This window comes from Bidens hawaiensis, unplaced genomic scaffold, assembly GCF_021521415.1.
Source record: "Bidens hawaiensis isolate Kalapana, Puna unplaced genomic scaffold, B.hawaiensis_p1.1 tig00021713_1, whole genome shotgun sequence".
NCBI classification, from domain to species: Eukaryota; Viridiplantae; Streptophyta; class Magnoliopsida; order Asterales; family Asteraceae; genus Bidens; species Bidens hawaiensis.
The window spans coordinates 216,674-230,981 of NW_027493379.1; the positions used below are offsets into that span (position 1 = coordinate 216,674).

Below are 14,308 nucleotides of genomic sequence, written 5' to 3' on the forward strand. Positions count from 1 at the left end.
GTAACCCTCCGGTGTGAGAATAAGAGTTTGTAGGAGAAGATAATAATATGGGAGTAAGGAAATTGGAGTGTATTGCTTAGTATAGCTGAATACTGTGTAATAGGGCATACCTCTCCTTGTGGAGTTGATGTGGTATTTATAGTGCTAGGGTTTCCAATGATTGGGCTCAGACCCAATTAGGGCCTTTTTGGCCTCCTCCTATAGCTTCGCGCCACGTGTCCTTGGGACACCTGGTGCTTTTTCATTGGTTAGTTGCACATGGGTTTTGCTGAGTTGTCCACCTTTCATTGGCAGCTGTCAACATCAGCATATTCTTATTCTTTAAAAAGATACCTTCTAGAAGGTTGTATGACGTGCACAATCAAGGTTGTCCTTACCCTAATTTGGATAAGGACGAGGTTGATTATGTGCATGTGTGATATGCGCCTATCCTGAGGATGCGCGAGGTCTTCTCTTTATTCTCACGCGCAGATGTTTCATGCGCAGATGTGATATGCACAAGCATGTGATATGCGCCACGCGCGGATGCGCCACGCGCAGATGTGATACGCGTGAGCATGTGATACGCGTGAGCATATGTGATGCCTGAGCATATGTGATGCCTGAGCATGTGATGCCTGAGCATGTGATGCATGAGCATGTGATGCATGAGCATATGTGATATGCGTGAGCATATGTGATATGCGCCATGCGCATAGGTTTTGGCTTTGTGCCTTCATAATGTCTTGATTTCAAGCCTCTTGTCTATATCTTGTGGGTTGACCCGCCTCGCTCGGTGTTGAGGCGGGTACATACCTCTTCAAGCCCCCCCAGTCTAATGTGTGTCTTGTCTCGCGCGAGCAAGGTAAGATAGATATTAGACTTAATAGTTTGCTCTTTTAGTAGGGTTTTGTCGTTTTCTTCTTATTACTCATCGTTGCGCGAAATTCTATCCTTTTGGTTGAAACGAATCGTCCCTGTACGTGGTTGGTTGTTGCTGACATGCGTCAGTGATGGAGACGTGTCAGACTTTTCGTGTGCTCGAGGTGCTACAGTTGCCTTTCATGTCCCCTCACATAGTGTCAGGAACACGTGTCGCGCTCGCGTTGGTCCGTACCTGCGAGTGGTGGCGCGTGTACTCTGGCAGCCCCTGTATCGTTTCTTTTCGTGTCCCCTCACACAGTGTCAGGGACACGTGTCGCGCTCGCGTTGGCTTACACCTGCGAGTGGGGGCGCGTGAAGTCCGATCAGTACCAATTTTTCTCTCTCCTGGGCCTATAAAAGCAAGCCCTTTTGAGTTTTTTATCCTTCATCTTCTTGTTTATTCAGAGCTTTTTCCTTTCATTCTATTCCGATTGCCTGTCTTCTGCTTCCAGATCTTTGTTCTTCAGAAGCATTCTTTGTCCGATTTTACAGTTGTATGTCTGATAGCTCAGACAACACAATCTCCCCCAGCCATCGCCGTGTGAAATCGTTAGTAATGTCTACGTTGAAGAAGACCGGCAAGGGGAAGAGGGCTGCTGAGGCCTCATCGGAGGAGGTAGGGAAAACCAAGGCAGTGAAGAAGTGGGATGAGATCCCCTGTAAACTAAGGCAGTCCGATTTTGACAGCCTTATCGCCTCTCAGGGTTTTCTCCCTGAGTATGGCTGCATGTTGCCGGCGGCCGGGCAAACGGCGGCGGACCCGCCCACCGGCTATATTTCCCTTTATTGCCATTTTTTCACCCACTGCAACCTTCGTCTCCCGATGACAAGGTTTGTGGGTGCGCTGCTTAGGTTTTATGGGATTCATATATCCCAAGTCCATCCGTTTGGACTCGTGCGCATGACTCACTTTGAGTTCATGTGCAGATCTCAGCGCGAGGAGCCCACCCCTCGGCGCTTTCAGTTTTTTTACAAGCCCAAGATCCAAGATTCTTGGTTCTCATTTATTCCTCGCAGTCAGAAGGTCAAGTGCTGCACTGCTTCATTCAAGAGCCTTCATGACTGGTCTGAGAGATTTTTCTACATCAGGGCTGGTGTGATCCCCATCCGCATGACCATGCGCGCGATTTCTTCTGCGCCTGCGGATGTGGGTGTCTTCAAGAACTCAACTGGCGCCTGGGTTAAAAAGTTGACTGCCGAACCATCCCCCGCCAAGAACATTTGTGAGGAGGCGCTGGTGGGGGTTGGTATGAGCAGGAGGTGGGCCGACAGCGCGACTGTGCCCGTTATCCAAGTTGACGGCTTGTGTAAGTTAACTCAATGCATTACTTCTGCGCGAATATAATTCGTTTTGCTGATATCATTTGACTTGTTTTGTGCAGTCAGCAAGGAGTATGTCCACACCGCCTATGATGAGCATATGGAGGGTGGCTCCGTCGCGCTGGGCGCTGGGGAGGTTGGCTTCCCCGATCGCTTCGATGACATGTTCATCCCTGTTGATCTGGGATTTCTGTTTGACAGCGATGCGCCTGGTAAGCCTTTGTACTTATGCTTATGCCTTTATAATACCAAATTTGGCTAACATTTCTGTTGCACGTATTGTAGACGCGCTTGAGAACTACGAGCTGGAGCTCGCGGAAGAGGAGGAGGAGGAGGAGGCTGAGTTGCCCCAACTAAAGCGTAAAGCTAAGGGGAAAACTGGCGCAGGGGCCAGTAAGAAACAGAAGAAGGATGTTGCCCCTGTTGCTCAGGATCCTCCTACTCAGGCGAGAGAACTTGAGAAAACCCAGGAGTTTACCTCCACGTTTTCCTTGTCTTCCCTGCCTCAAAAAGTGGGCAGACCTCCTGTCCACACGAGGTATGGTGCCGCTACCTCCTCCGTTCGCGCGGCGGAAAAGGGAAGCGGCTTTGCGCCTGCCGTTTTCTCTTCGACAGGTATACTTTATACTTTACGGTTTTATGAGCGCGATTCTGATAGAATTACTAATGAATCTTTGCTCACTCAAATGTTTGTAGAGCCGGCGACGTTGGTGGATCAACCTCAGGCGCCACAAGGTGTCGAGGCTGCGCCGGAGGTCGCTTCGAAGTCCCCTGTTTTACCCTCAAAAAAGGGGAGAATGGACTTCATGGCGATGTTTAACTCGCGAACGGCGTTGCGCCAAGGTATGCATTGCGCTTTTATTTTCTGACTTTTTCTTTTAGATCAAGTCATGAACCATTTGTTTTTGTTGATTTTTCATAGGAGTCATAGCCGGCGTTCAAGCTGCTGGCGGCACTGCTGGCGCCGGTGCCAGCGCCGTTGGTTCTGCTCCTGCTCCTGCAAGCGCTGAATCTCCCCTCATCGGGATTACAAAGGAGCAGGAGGCCGTTTTACGGGCCGATCTGGCGGCGTCGAGACCTCCCTCACCTCCTCCTGCGCGCAGCCCTCCTCGCGAGACTGATTTTGGTTCTTCTAGGTCGCAGGAGAAAAGGCCTGTTTCGAAGGATGAGGAGGTTCAAGTTGAAGGCTCCGACAGCGGCCGCGCCAGCCCTGCAGCGCCACGAGATTTCACGGCGCAGTCTTCTCGTGGGGCTGGCGCTGACTTTTCTGCTTCATCCCCGCAGGTATAGGTTTGTTTTTTGCTCCGCTGCGCGGACTTCCATATTAGTGTTTTGATGACTTAGATCATTACTTTGTGTTTGCAGGAAGCCGATCACATTTACCGCCCGAGATGGAATATTACTGAAGACAGCTCATTTCAGTCCATGGGTGTGTGTGAGGACTTCTGGGCTCATTCTGTGCCTCCAGCTGAAAGGAGGTTTCAGGAGGGCCGCGCTCGCGATGACTTGCTCAACGATCATCTGTTTGCTGGGTCGGCTTTCTTTGCTGCCTCCCAAGAGCTTCGCTATGATTACGTAAAGGTACGTGATGCTCTTGCGGAAGCCAAGCAAGAGGCTAAAGTGTCTGCTTGGCATCTTTCTGATGCTCGAGAGAGAGCTGAGAAGCTCCAAGCAGAGCTCAGCGAGAACAGAGCAAGTGCCAACACCGCCTTCGTGAAGTGCGGGCATGAGCTACAGGCTGCGCGGGAGAAGCTACAGGCGGCCGAGGCGGACTCAGCCAAGTACGCGCGTAGAGTGCGCGACTTGGAGCTGGATGCGGAGGCGCGTGACCAAGCTCTTGTCCAGTCTATAACTGACAAATCATCATTGGAGAGTGAGGTTGCGCGCCTGAAGAAGGAGCTGGCGGCCGCGCGGGCCGAGAAAGATGAAGCCTTGGCGACGGCAGCGTCTAGCCAGGAAGCCCTCGATTTTGCGCGAGCGGAAAAGGAAGAAGCCTTGGCGGGCAGCAGCGTCCGACAAAGAAGAGCTGAAACAGACTAAGGAAACTGTTGAGTTGTTAAACTCTCAGATTCCTGCTCTCGAGACGTCTGTTTCTTCCCTCGCGCAGGATCGCCAATGGCTAATCTCACAGGGTATGACTCGTTGCTCTTACGCGATGAAATACTCAGACGAGTTTCAGGCCCTTGTGATGGATTGCAACGCTGCCGCGCGCTTGGTGGGACGAGCTGAAGGGTTTAAGGATGGCTGTGAATATAGCATGCTGAAGAAGAACCCATCCGATTACCCTTATCAGCTCGACGTTGCCTGCGCGGACATGGCCGAGATGGGGGAGAAGTATTTGAATACTCCCATTCCCATCCTTGCGCAGGTATTTTAACCTTAATGAGATTACCTTGACTTATTTTCCAAGTCTTTTTGTACTCATATTTTTCCTTTTTATTTGCAGATATCCGCGCTTGCTGACCAGCCTGATCTCGGCGCGCTAAAGAAATTACTTGACGAGTGCGAAGGGGCTGGTGGCGGCGATGATGGCGCGGGGAATGCTGCCCCTGCTAGCGGCTCTGGCGTGGCCAAAGGACCCGCTCCTGACACTATTGTGATAGAGGACTCCATTCAGGATGAACAACTTGACTATGGTCAGTTTGGAGATGACGAGGAGCGGGCTGCGCCAGATGCTGAGGGCGGTGATGAGGACGATGAAGAGGCTGACGTCGACGTGGAGACTTGAGAAGCCCTTCATGTTTTTTTTTTTTTTTATTTGTAGTTTGTATCTCATCATCTTGTAAACTTGTAAATTTCAGTGCTTTGGAATGAAATTTTGTTTTTCCCTTATTCGCATCTTGCGCATTCCCGAATCATCTCTTTATATTGCATGTTTGCTTGTTGAATATAAGATATGCTTGCACGTTGAAATAAGAACAAGGTTGTAATGAAATTATTTTACTTTATCCTTGTCTTATTGTCAGTGATTTTGCAATATCCTGACTATGTTGACACGTGCTTTGGCGTTTCATTATTCCTCTTTTGCGCGACGTTATCGCGCATTTATTATAAGGAATTATGAGTTTTTTAGCCTTTACGTGTCAGTATGTGTTACTCAGATATCCATTACAATTTCATGCGCGACCTCGACCTGAGACCTTAACAACTATGTTTTGGCATGTGCTTTGCCTTAGTTGTGCTTAGGTATTTTTATGGTCAGGCTGCGCAGCATGTAGGATGGATGTTGAGTGATTTGAGCTAAGGCTCACATTATTGGGCTAAGGCCCTGAGCTAAGGCTCATATTATTGGGCTAAGGCCCTGACGTTTTAGAGTTAAGACTCATTAACGCGTTTGAGCTTGAAGCTCGCGCGTGTATGTTTTACTTCGTTTTATTTTGTTTTGATGTCAATACAATGTTGTCATATTGCTCAAAATTAATAAAGGGAAGTGTGAAACATGTATGCAAAAGGTAGTAGAATCCACATTAAGAGAAGATAGCGCGTATCATTATTCATAATGGCTTAAAAAGCCTTGATTACAAACTTGACAATTTTTACATGAAACATTTTCTAAGCTGTGCCGCGTTCCATGCGCGCGGGATCTTCTTTCCATTCAAATCTTTTAAGGCGTATGCGCCTTTTCCCAATTCCTCCGAGACTTGATAAGGTCCCTCCCAATTGGGGGACATCTTTCCCGGGGGTATCGCGCGGCTAGCTTCATTGTTTCGAAGGACAAAATCATCCTTCTTGAAGTGGCATTCTTTCACGCGCTGATTGTAATATTTTTCCAGTTTCTTCTTGTATTTGGCTTCACTAATGATAGCCGCCTCTCTGCGCCCTTCAAGCAAGTTGAGATCCAACCTCCTTTCGCGCTCGTTATCAATCTTGTTCATCATGAGCACTCTATGGGATGGGCATCCAATTTCTGCTGGAATCATTGCCTCCGTTCCATAGGTTAGGCTGAACGGGGATTCGCCATTGCTGGTTTTGCTTAATGTCCTGTGCGCCCACAGGACATTAGGTAGCTCTTCGACCCAAGAATGGGATTCTCCCTCCAACATTTTCTTCAGCCCATTTAGCAAGCTTTGGTTCGCGCGCTCCACTTGGCCATTCCCCTGAGGGTGGTATACTGAAGTGAAGATTTGGTTGATGCGCAATTCCTTGAGCCAGCTGGATATCTTTTTGTCAGTGAATTGTTTGCCATTATCGCTCACAATTTCCATAGGCAAGCCAAAACGGCATATGATGTGGCTCCAGATAAATTGCTTCATCGCCTCGGCTGTAATTTTTGCTAGTGGCTTGGCTTCAACCCATTTTGTGAAATAGTCTACTGCCACTACCAAAAATTTTACTCTTCCTTGCGCCTGCGGTAAGGGACCCACAATATCGATTGCCCATTTGTGGAAAGGCCATGCGGAGGTCACCGGAATCAAGTTGTTCTTTGGCCGCATGGTGTTTGGCGCATAGCTCTGACACGCTTTGCATTTTTGGATCTCTTTTAAAGCGTCCAAGTACATGCCTGGCCAATAGTAACCTGCGCTCATTGCCTTGGCAACCACCATGCGCGGGCCAGCATGTATTCCACAGATTCCTTCGTGTATCTCTCTGATCACATAGCTTGCTTCCTCAGCATCTAGGCATTTCATGAGTGGTCCAAGATAAGAGCGTCGATATAATGTACCATCAAGCAGTTCATAATTCTGCGACTTGTGTCTTATCTTCCTCGCCTGTGCGCGATCGTCTGGTACCTTTCCCTCCATCAAGAATTCCATTATTGGAGTTATCCATGATGAAGGGGTTGTATGAGTTACCAGGACAGACTTCGCTCCCACCGACGGGTTGCTCATTACTTCTACCCTGACATCTTTGCCAAAGTGATCGAAGCTGGTTGATGCCATCTTGCTCAGCGCGTCAGCAGACTTGTTTTCACTGCGCGGGATATGAATGATTCTGAAGCAGTCAAATTGCTCGATGAGCTTTTTCGCCTGCTCTAGATACAGAGGCATGGTGTTCTCCTTGGCATCATAAAGGCCATTGACTTGTGCTGCTACCAAGTATGAATCAACATGGGCCTCTAGCTTTTTAACTCCGAATTTGTGCGCGATGCGCAGGCCAGCCAGCAGTGCTTCATACTCAGCTTCATTGTTGGTGCTCTTGAAGTCCAACCTGATGGCGTAAGTATATTCATGATTCTCTGGATCCACCAGTTTGAGGCCTGCGCCGGACCCTTCGTTGTTTGAAGCTCCGTCAGTGAATAATCTCCAAACATTTTCTTCATCATTGGCTCGCGGAGGGTCTACCTCGCGCTGAGCCTCTTCAATTTTTCCTTCGGGGATTTCTGCGATGAAATCAGCTAAGACTTGTCCCTTTATTGCTGGACGGGGCTTATAGGCGATCGTGTGTTCTCCTAATTCCAGCGCCCATTTTGTCAGTCTTCCCGAGAGCGCGGGACGCCGCAAGACTTGCTGGATGTTGTAACCAGTCAGAACTTCAATGGGATGACCATTGAAATATCTATGAAGCTTGCGCGACGCGTGTGTTAGTGACAAAACTAACTTTTCCATGATGGAGTAGCGCGTCTCAGGATCTGTCAGCACCCGACTCACATAGTATATTGGCGTTTGGATTCCCTTGCGATCCACCAACAATACTGCGCCGATGGCGCGCTCTCCTGGTGATAGGTACAATGTCAAAATTTCACCAGGAAGTGGAGCTGTGAGGGCGGGCAGATTTATCAAACATTCTTTTATCTCACTGAAAGCTTGCTCGGCCTCAGGAGTCCATTTGAATTGGCTTTTCTTTAAGCAATTTCTCAATGTGTTGACAAATGGGGTAGATTTGCTTGCATGGTTCGCTAGGAACCTGTTGATTGAAACCAATCTACCATTCAGCTTCTGGACTTCTTTCATGGTGGATGGCGAGGGCATGTCAAGGATGGCCTCCACCTTTTCTGGGTTCACCTTGAAACCATCCTTGGTGACCATTACACCTAGAAATTTTCCCTCTTGTACGCCGAAAGTGCATTTGCTCGGATTGAGCTTCATGTTAACTTCCTTTAGGCGCCCAAGGGTTTCTTCGATGTCTTTGAGCATTTGCTTTTCCTCCCTGCTTTTGATCACCAAATCATCCACGTAGACTTCTAGGTTTCTTCCAATTTGCTCGCTGAAAACGGCATCCATAAGTCTTTGGTAGGTGGCTCCCGCATTTTTTAAAACAAAGGGCATTTTTGTGTAACAAAAAACACCCTTGTCGGTTCTGAAGGCAGTCTTGTCCTCGTCTTGTGGTGCCATTTGAATCTGGTGATAGCCCTTGTAGGCATCCAGGAAACATTTGAGCTTGAATGGCGCCACGGAGTCCACTTTTGCGTCGATGTTTGGGAGGGGGTAACAATCTTTTGGGCACGCTTTGTTGAGGTCATTGAAGTCAATGCACATCCTCCACGACCCGTTACTTTTCTTCACCATCACAGGATTGGCTACCCATGTCTGGTATCGTATCGGGCGGATGATGTTTGCGCGCAGTAGATCCTCAACCTGCTCATTCATGGCCTTCGCCTTCTCATCCCCCATGACTCTCTTCTTTTGAGCAATTGGCTCTACAGACTTGAACGTGTTGAGAGAATGTTGCGCCAGGTCTCGCGGAACCCCAGTCATATCAGAGTGTTGCCACGCGAAGACCGACATATATGCTGTGAGCAATCTTTTCATTCTCAACCTCGTGTCGTCTGATATCGTTGCGCCAATTGTGATTGTTTGCTCCGGGAATTTTGGGTTGAGAATCCATTCCTCTGGCGCGTTGTCTGCCATTGGAAGTTTCATTCTCCCTTCCCGCGGAGTACTTGTCACTGCACACAAATGATCTCGGTATACAAAAGTTACACCTGTTGGTGTTGGGAACCCCAACGCGCCGTGCGCTGGCGACGGTATGGCGTTGAATTGGGCAATCGTTCCTCTACCCAAGATCATATTGTGGCAAGAAGTGGTGGGCAAGACCAAGAAGTTGACAACTTCGGCTCGCTTGTGTTTATCATCCCTCATAGTTAGCTCAAATTGTATTTGACCTAGGGGATGAATGATTTCATTTGAAACACCAGAGATTGGTGCATTCACAATTTCGAGCCTTGCTTGGTCTGCCGGATCCAGTTTCCTGAAACATTGCTCATACATGATGTCTGATTCGCTGCCAGTGTCCACCAGGACTTTTGACACTTCATAATGAGCAATGTGTGTAGCGATGACAAGAGGACTGCTGATAGAAGGGCCTCCCCTGATTCTTGGGAAGATTACTTGTTGCTCGCGCCAATCTCCTTGGATTTGCGCGCTTCTCTTTCTTGATATTTGCCCTTGCCTTCCTCCCTCGGCTACATAGATTCTTTTGTACTTTTTGCTGGCTGAGGCTCCTTCTGGTTGTTCATTTTCTGATCTTGAGTTTTTCACCAGGTGAGCCAGCTTGCCTGATTTCACGTCTTTTTCAATTGCATCCTTCAAGTGGTGGCATGCATCAGTGTTGTGTCCTGTGGATTTGTGAAACTCACAGTACTTGCCACTGTTTGATGGTCCCTTGTAGTGTAGTGGTTTGGGGCTTTTGAACTGGACATTCTCAGTGCTTAACACTTGTGAAGGCGTTTTAGTGAGGGGAGTCCATATTCTTGGCAGAGGTCTGTTAGGATCTCTGCCGCCTTCCCTCTTGTCACCCTCCCCGCGATTACGAACGTCTTTTTGGGGCTGGGGTGAGCTTGGTTGCGCCTACTTTTCTGCGGAAGAAAAACTGGTTGGTTGCAACCTAGACCATACAGAGTTCTGTTTGCCCCTTCTTTCGTTGTTGCGCGGTGTCTCAGCTTGATGCCCTCTTTCTCTCGCTCTATCTTGGGCAATTTGTTTTTCATTTCTCGCGAAGACTCGCGATGCTTCCATTAGCTTGGCCCAAGTGGTTGGCATGCCGTCTCTGCTTACGAGAGCTCGGCGGAGTTGATCACTGCGCGCGCCTTGTATAAAGGCCACGCGCAAGAGTTGCTCAGTGATACCTCCGATTGCCAGAGACTCCTGATTGAAACGAGTTATGTAGTCTTCAATCGTTTCATCATTCCTGCGCACGCAGTGCATGATGTCATCAGGATCGCGCGTGTGTCTGCGCTGCTGTACGAAGTGGGCTTGGAACTTTTCCAATAGTTCCTCGAACCCATCGATCTGCCCAGTCGGCAAGCTCTCGAACCAAACACGCGCCGCGCCCGTGAGGCAACGAGCAAACATGTGACACCATGTTGGCATCGTCCAGCTTTCTAGGTTTCCAGTGTTGTAAAAACCTTGTAAGAAATCGTCTGGATCTGTTGTGCCGTCGTATTTGCCCAAACCACTTGGCATCTTGGTTTTGTGCTGAATAGGAGCCTTCGCGATGCGCTCAGTGAATTTTGAATGTTTCACCAAGATGGCTGGCCTGTACGGTGTGGTTACGTCCACTTGCCCTCTCACTGGTGGGCTATACGGTGTGCACAGATCCATGTCGGCTTTGGCTCCAGGCGTCACGTTCATGTGCGCGCGGAGCTGTGAGCCTCCTGCATGAGTATCTCGCGTCTTCCTCATGCTGTGCACTTCTTCATCACTAAACTCAGCATGTTCAGTGTGAACAGAGTGACCCTCTTCCGGCGCGCGCGGCCTTTTTGTTCCATGAGCGGTTTGCTTGTCAAACGCTAGCCTTTGTGTTAAGTCGGCTAACTTTTTGTGTTTGACCATCTCATTGTACTTGTCCATTAGATGTCGTTGCTCGTTTATGAGCCATTCTTTAGGGTCATTGGTTTCATCTTCTGGACCCATTGGTCCTTTTTGTTTCGCGCCGGCAAGATTTTGAAACGTGAGATCGTCTGGAGGAGTTTCAGTCTGGCTATGAGGAGTTGTGATGAAGGGATGGTTACTGGTGGTACGCGTAGAATCACGCGGCACCCTCAGAAACTGCTGTCCCCCATTAACATCCTCACGCTCAATATCCTCCAGAACTTGATCGACGTTACGAACACCAGAAACCATGGTGAAAATTTTTTTTTTTAGAGAACTGATGAGATTTTGTTGCCGTTGTCCCACGGATGGCGCCAATGAAGAAACGTGGATCGACTTACTGGTAGACGATCAACTTTCCTCGGGTGTGATTATGCTATTTCACCGACGGTTCTCTGGGATCTGGATTCTTCCACCTACAAAATGAACAGCACCGTAAACTTACCCCTCAGAAAGGGACAGAGGGGTCCTCTTTGGGGTAACCCTCCGGTGTGAGAATAAGAGTTTGTAGGAGAAGATAATAATATGAGAGTAAGGAAATTGGAGTGTATTGCTTAATTTAGCTGAATACTGTGTAATAGGGCATACCTCTCCTTGTGGAGTTGATGTGGTATTTATAGTGCTAGGGTTTCCAATGATTGGGCTCAGACCCAATTAGGGCCTTTTTGGCCTCCTCCTATAGCTTCGCGCCACGTGTCCTTGGGACACCTGGTGCTTTTTCATTGGTTAGTTGCACATGGGTTTTGCTGAGTTGTCCACCTTTCATTGGCAGCTGTCAACATCAGCATATTCTTATTCCTTAAAAAGATACCTTCTGGAAGGTTGTCTGACGTGCACAATCAAGGTTGTCCTTACCCTAATTTGGATAAGGACGAGGTTGATTATGTGCATGTGTGATATGCGCCTATCCTGAGGATGCGCGAGGTCTTCTCTTTATTCTCACGCGCAGATGTTTCATGCGCAGATGTGATATGCACAAGCATGTGATATGCGCCACGCGCGGATGCGCCACGCGCAGATGTGATACGCGTGAGCATGTGATACGCGTGAGCATATGTGATGCCTGAGCATATGTGATGCCTGAGCATGTGATGCCTGAGCATGTGATGCATGAGCATATGTGATATGCGTGAGCATATGTGATATGCGCCATGCGCATAGGTTTTGGCTTTGTGCCTTCATAATGTCTTGATTTCAAGCCTCTTGTCTATATCTTGTGGGTTAACCCGCCTCGCTCGGTGTTGAGGCGGGTACATACCTCTTCAGGTGGAGGAAAGAAACATGTGGAAATCCACGTCCGACAACCACCAATCTACCATCGTCAAAGAGAAAGAGAGAGAAAAAGAAACATGTGTATAGAAGGATAATGTGGTAGGACAGATGTCAAATAACCAAGATGATGTAAGCGACGTACAAACAACCTAATTGCAAGTTACAACTCGTAATGCCTGGAGTCAGACGAAAATGTAGTATTATAATAAATTTGAGTGGTTTTATCTTTTGGACGCTTCTTTTCCTTATCTTTTTTATATAACATATTACTATTATAGATATTACCATCCTTACTAAAATCATTTCATTCCCAAAAAATCTTGTAGCATGTCAATACATTGAATATGATTTTTAATATTTGGACACTGAAACTTTGATCACAAATTGACATGTATACAAACTTTTTTTTTAACTGCAACTTTCTTGAATTTAAGCTATCCGGTCGTTCAAATTTGAAGAACCCCGTTGCTTCACTATGGCCAGACTATGTTGTCTTAACCGGCTCTCACTGGCTTCAGAGTTTGGCTTGAGCGTTCCTTTGAGAAACCATACTGCAGACTGACACTTGACAGTCGTTGTAACACCACAAGAGCAGACCGTCGGTACTGAATCGGTACCAAAGTTTTGAGTATCAGTACTGGTAATTCCCAATTTTTTTTACCTTCAATATCAATACCGGTACCGGAACCAAAGATTTCGGTACCTGTATTGGTACCAAAAGTTTGCGATATTCGGGACCTGGACCGGTCGGTACCGGTACGATATTCATCTCATCCCTAATATCGAATCAGCATCAAGTTTTGAATTTTCGGTATTGTTATCGGTATCGGCAGACTGACACTTGACAGTCGTTGAGAAACCATCAGACATGACACACGATGAGACGAATACTCGGGTAAACTCGGAATTCAAACTAACAACCTTTACACAAGTTGTAGTTCAAGTTGACATGTATACAACTAGTGGTAATTGATTAACAAAGAGCACATATAAAAATTTAAAAATTAACTGAAAATGAAATATCATGGAGCAACATAACATTAAAATTCATAAATTTTACATGGTAACATAAAAAGGGCATATATATTTTACCAAGTGAAACTTAATAAAGCAACCTTGTTTGGATAATAAATCATAAATGTTAATTAAACCTCATGTCCAAACACTCCAAATCCTTTCACCAATGAGACTCATCAGCTTCCACACTACCGGCCCATCATCAAACTCGTTTACCTGACTCAGCTCAGTCGACCGAGTTAACTCAGTAGTGGACTCAGCTACAATAACACTAGTATGTAAATCTTCATGACTTTCATTAATATTAATATTATTAACATTTGGAAGTGGAAGAAGAAGCTGTTTCTTGGTTTTATTATTCCTAGTACTATGTTTCTTGGTTTTGTTTTTTATAACGAGAGAATCTTCAAAAGCATCTATGATTTGGTGGATGAGGTGGCGGTTAGGTGAGGTGTCCCAGCGGACCCAGTAGGTGGTGTAGCAGCTGAAGCAGGTGCAGGTGCAGGTGAAGAGTGGTGAGTGGTGAGTGGTGGTTGTAAAGGTGGTGGTGGTGGTGGTGGAGATGAGGTAGGATAAGGTTTCTTTGTCTTGTGGGGTGAGAGTGAGAGTGAGGGTGAAGATGGCTGCTGGTAGAACAAGGTGGAGGTGGGTGGTGGATGGGTGGACTGTGCTGTTTTTCTTGTAAAGTTTTTTCATGATGGTGGTGGGAGTGAGGGAGTGAGTGATGGGGGTGGCTAGGGTTAAGTTTGGTGGTTTTGGGATTATATAGGTCATAGGAACAAAACCTTGTTGGTTGCTTTTTATAATAGTGGTTAAAAATAGGGACGAGCGTTTTCGGGGTCAATTTGGTATTGTCATTATCAAACATGGATGAGTAAATTCGAAACTAGTATCGATTGGTATCCGTATCGATTTGGTATTGTCGGTACTGAATCGGTACCAAAGTTTTGAGTATCAGTACTGGTAATTCCCAATTTTTTTTACCTTCAATATCAATACCGGTACCGGAACCGAAGATTTCGGTACCTGTATTGGTACCAAAAGTT

The 14,308-nt window shown here is 47.2% G+C and overlaps 1 protein-coding gene across 1 annotated transcript; it reads right to left on the reverse strand.

Annotated features, from left to right (window-relative positions):
- Positions 1-13,397: 13,397 nt before the first annotated feature.
- On the reverse strand, positions 13,398-14,036 carry LOC143564090 (uncharacterized). The gene has a single exon (XM_077051473.1). It carries the CDS (start codon positions 14,034-14,036, stop codon positions 13,398-13,400), a length of 639 nt encoding a protein of 212 aa, XP_076907588.1.
- Between the last annotated feature and the right edge of the window lie 272 nt (positions 14,037-14,308).

Bases quoted from the DNA above. Each gene is read 5' to 3' on its own strand.
- LOC143564090 (XM_077051473.1), bottom strand. From the start codon at position 14,036: ATGACCTATATAATCCCAAAACCACCAAACTTAACCCTAGCCACCCCC.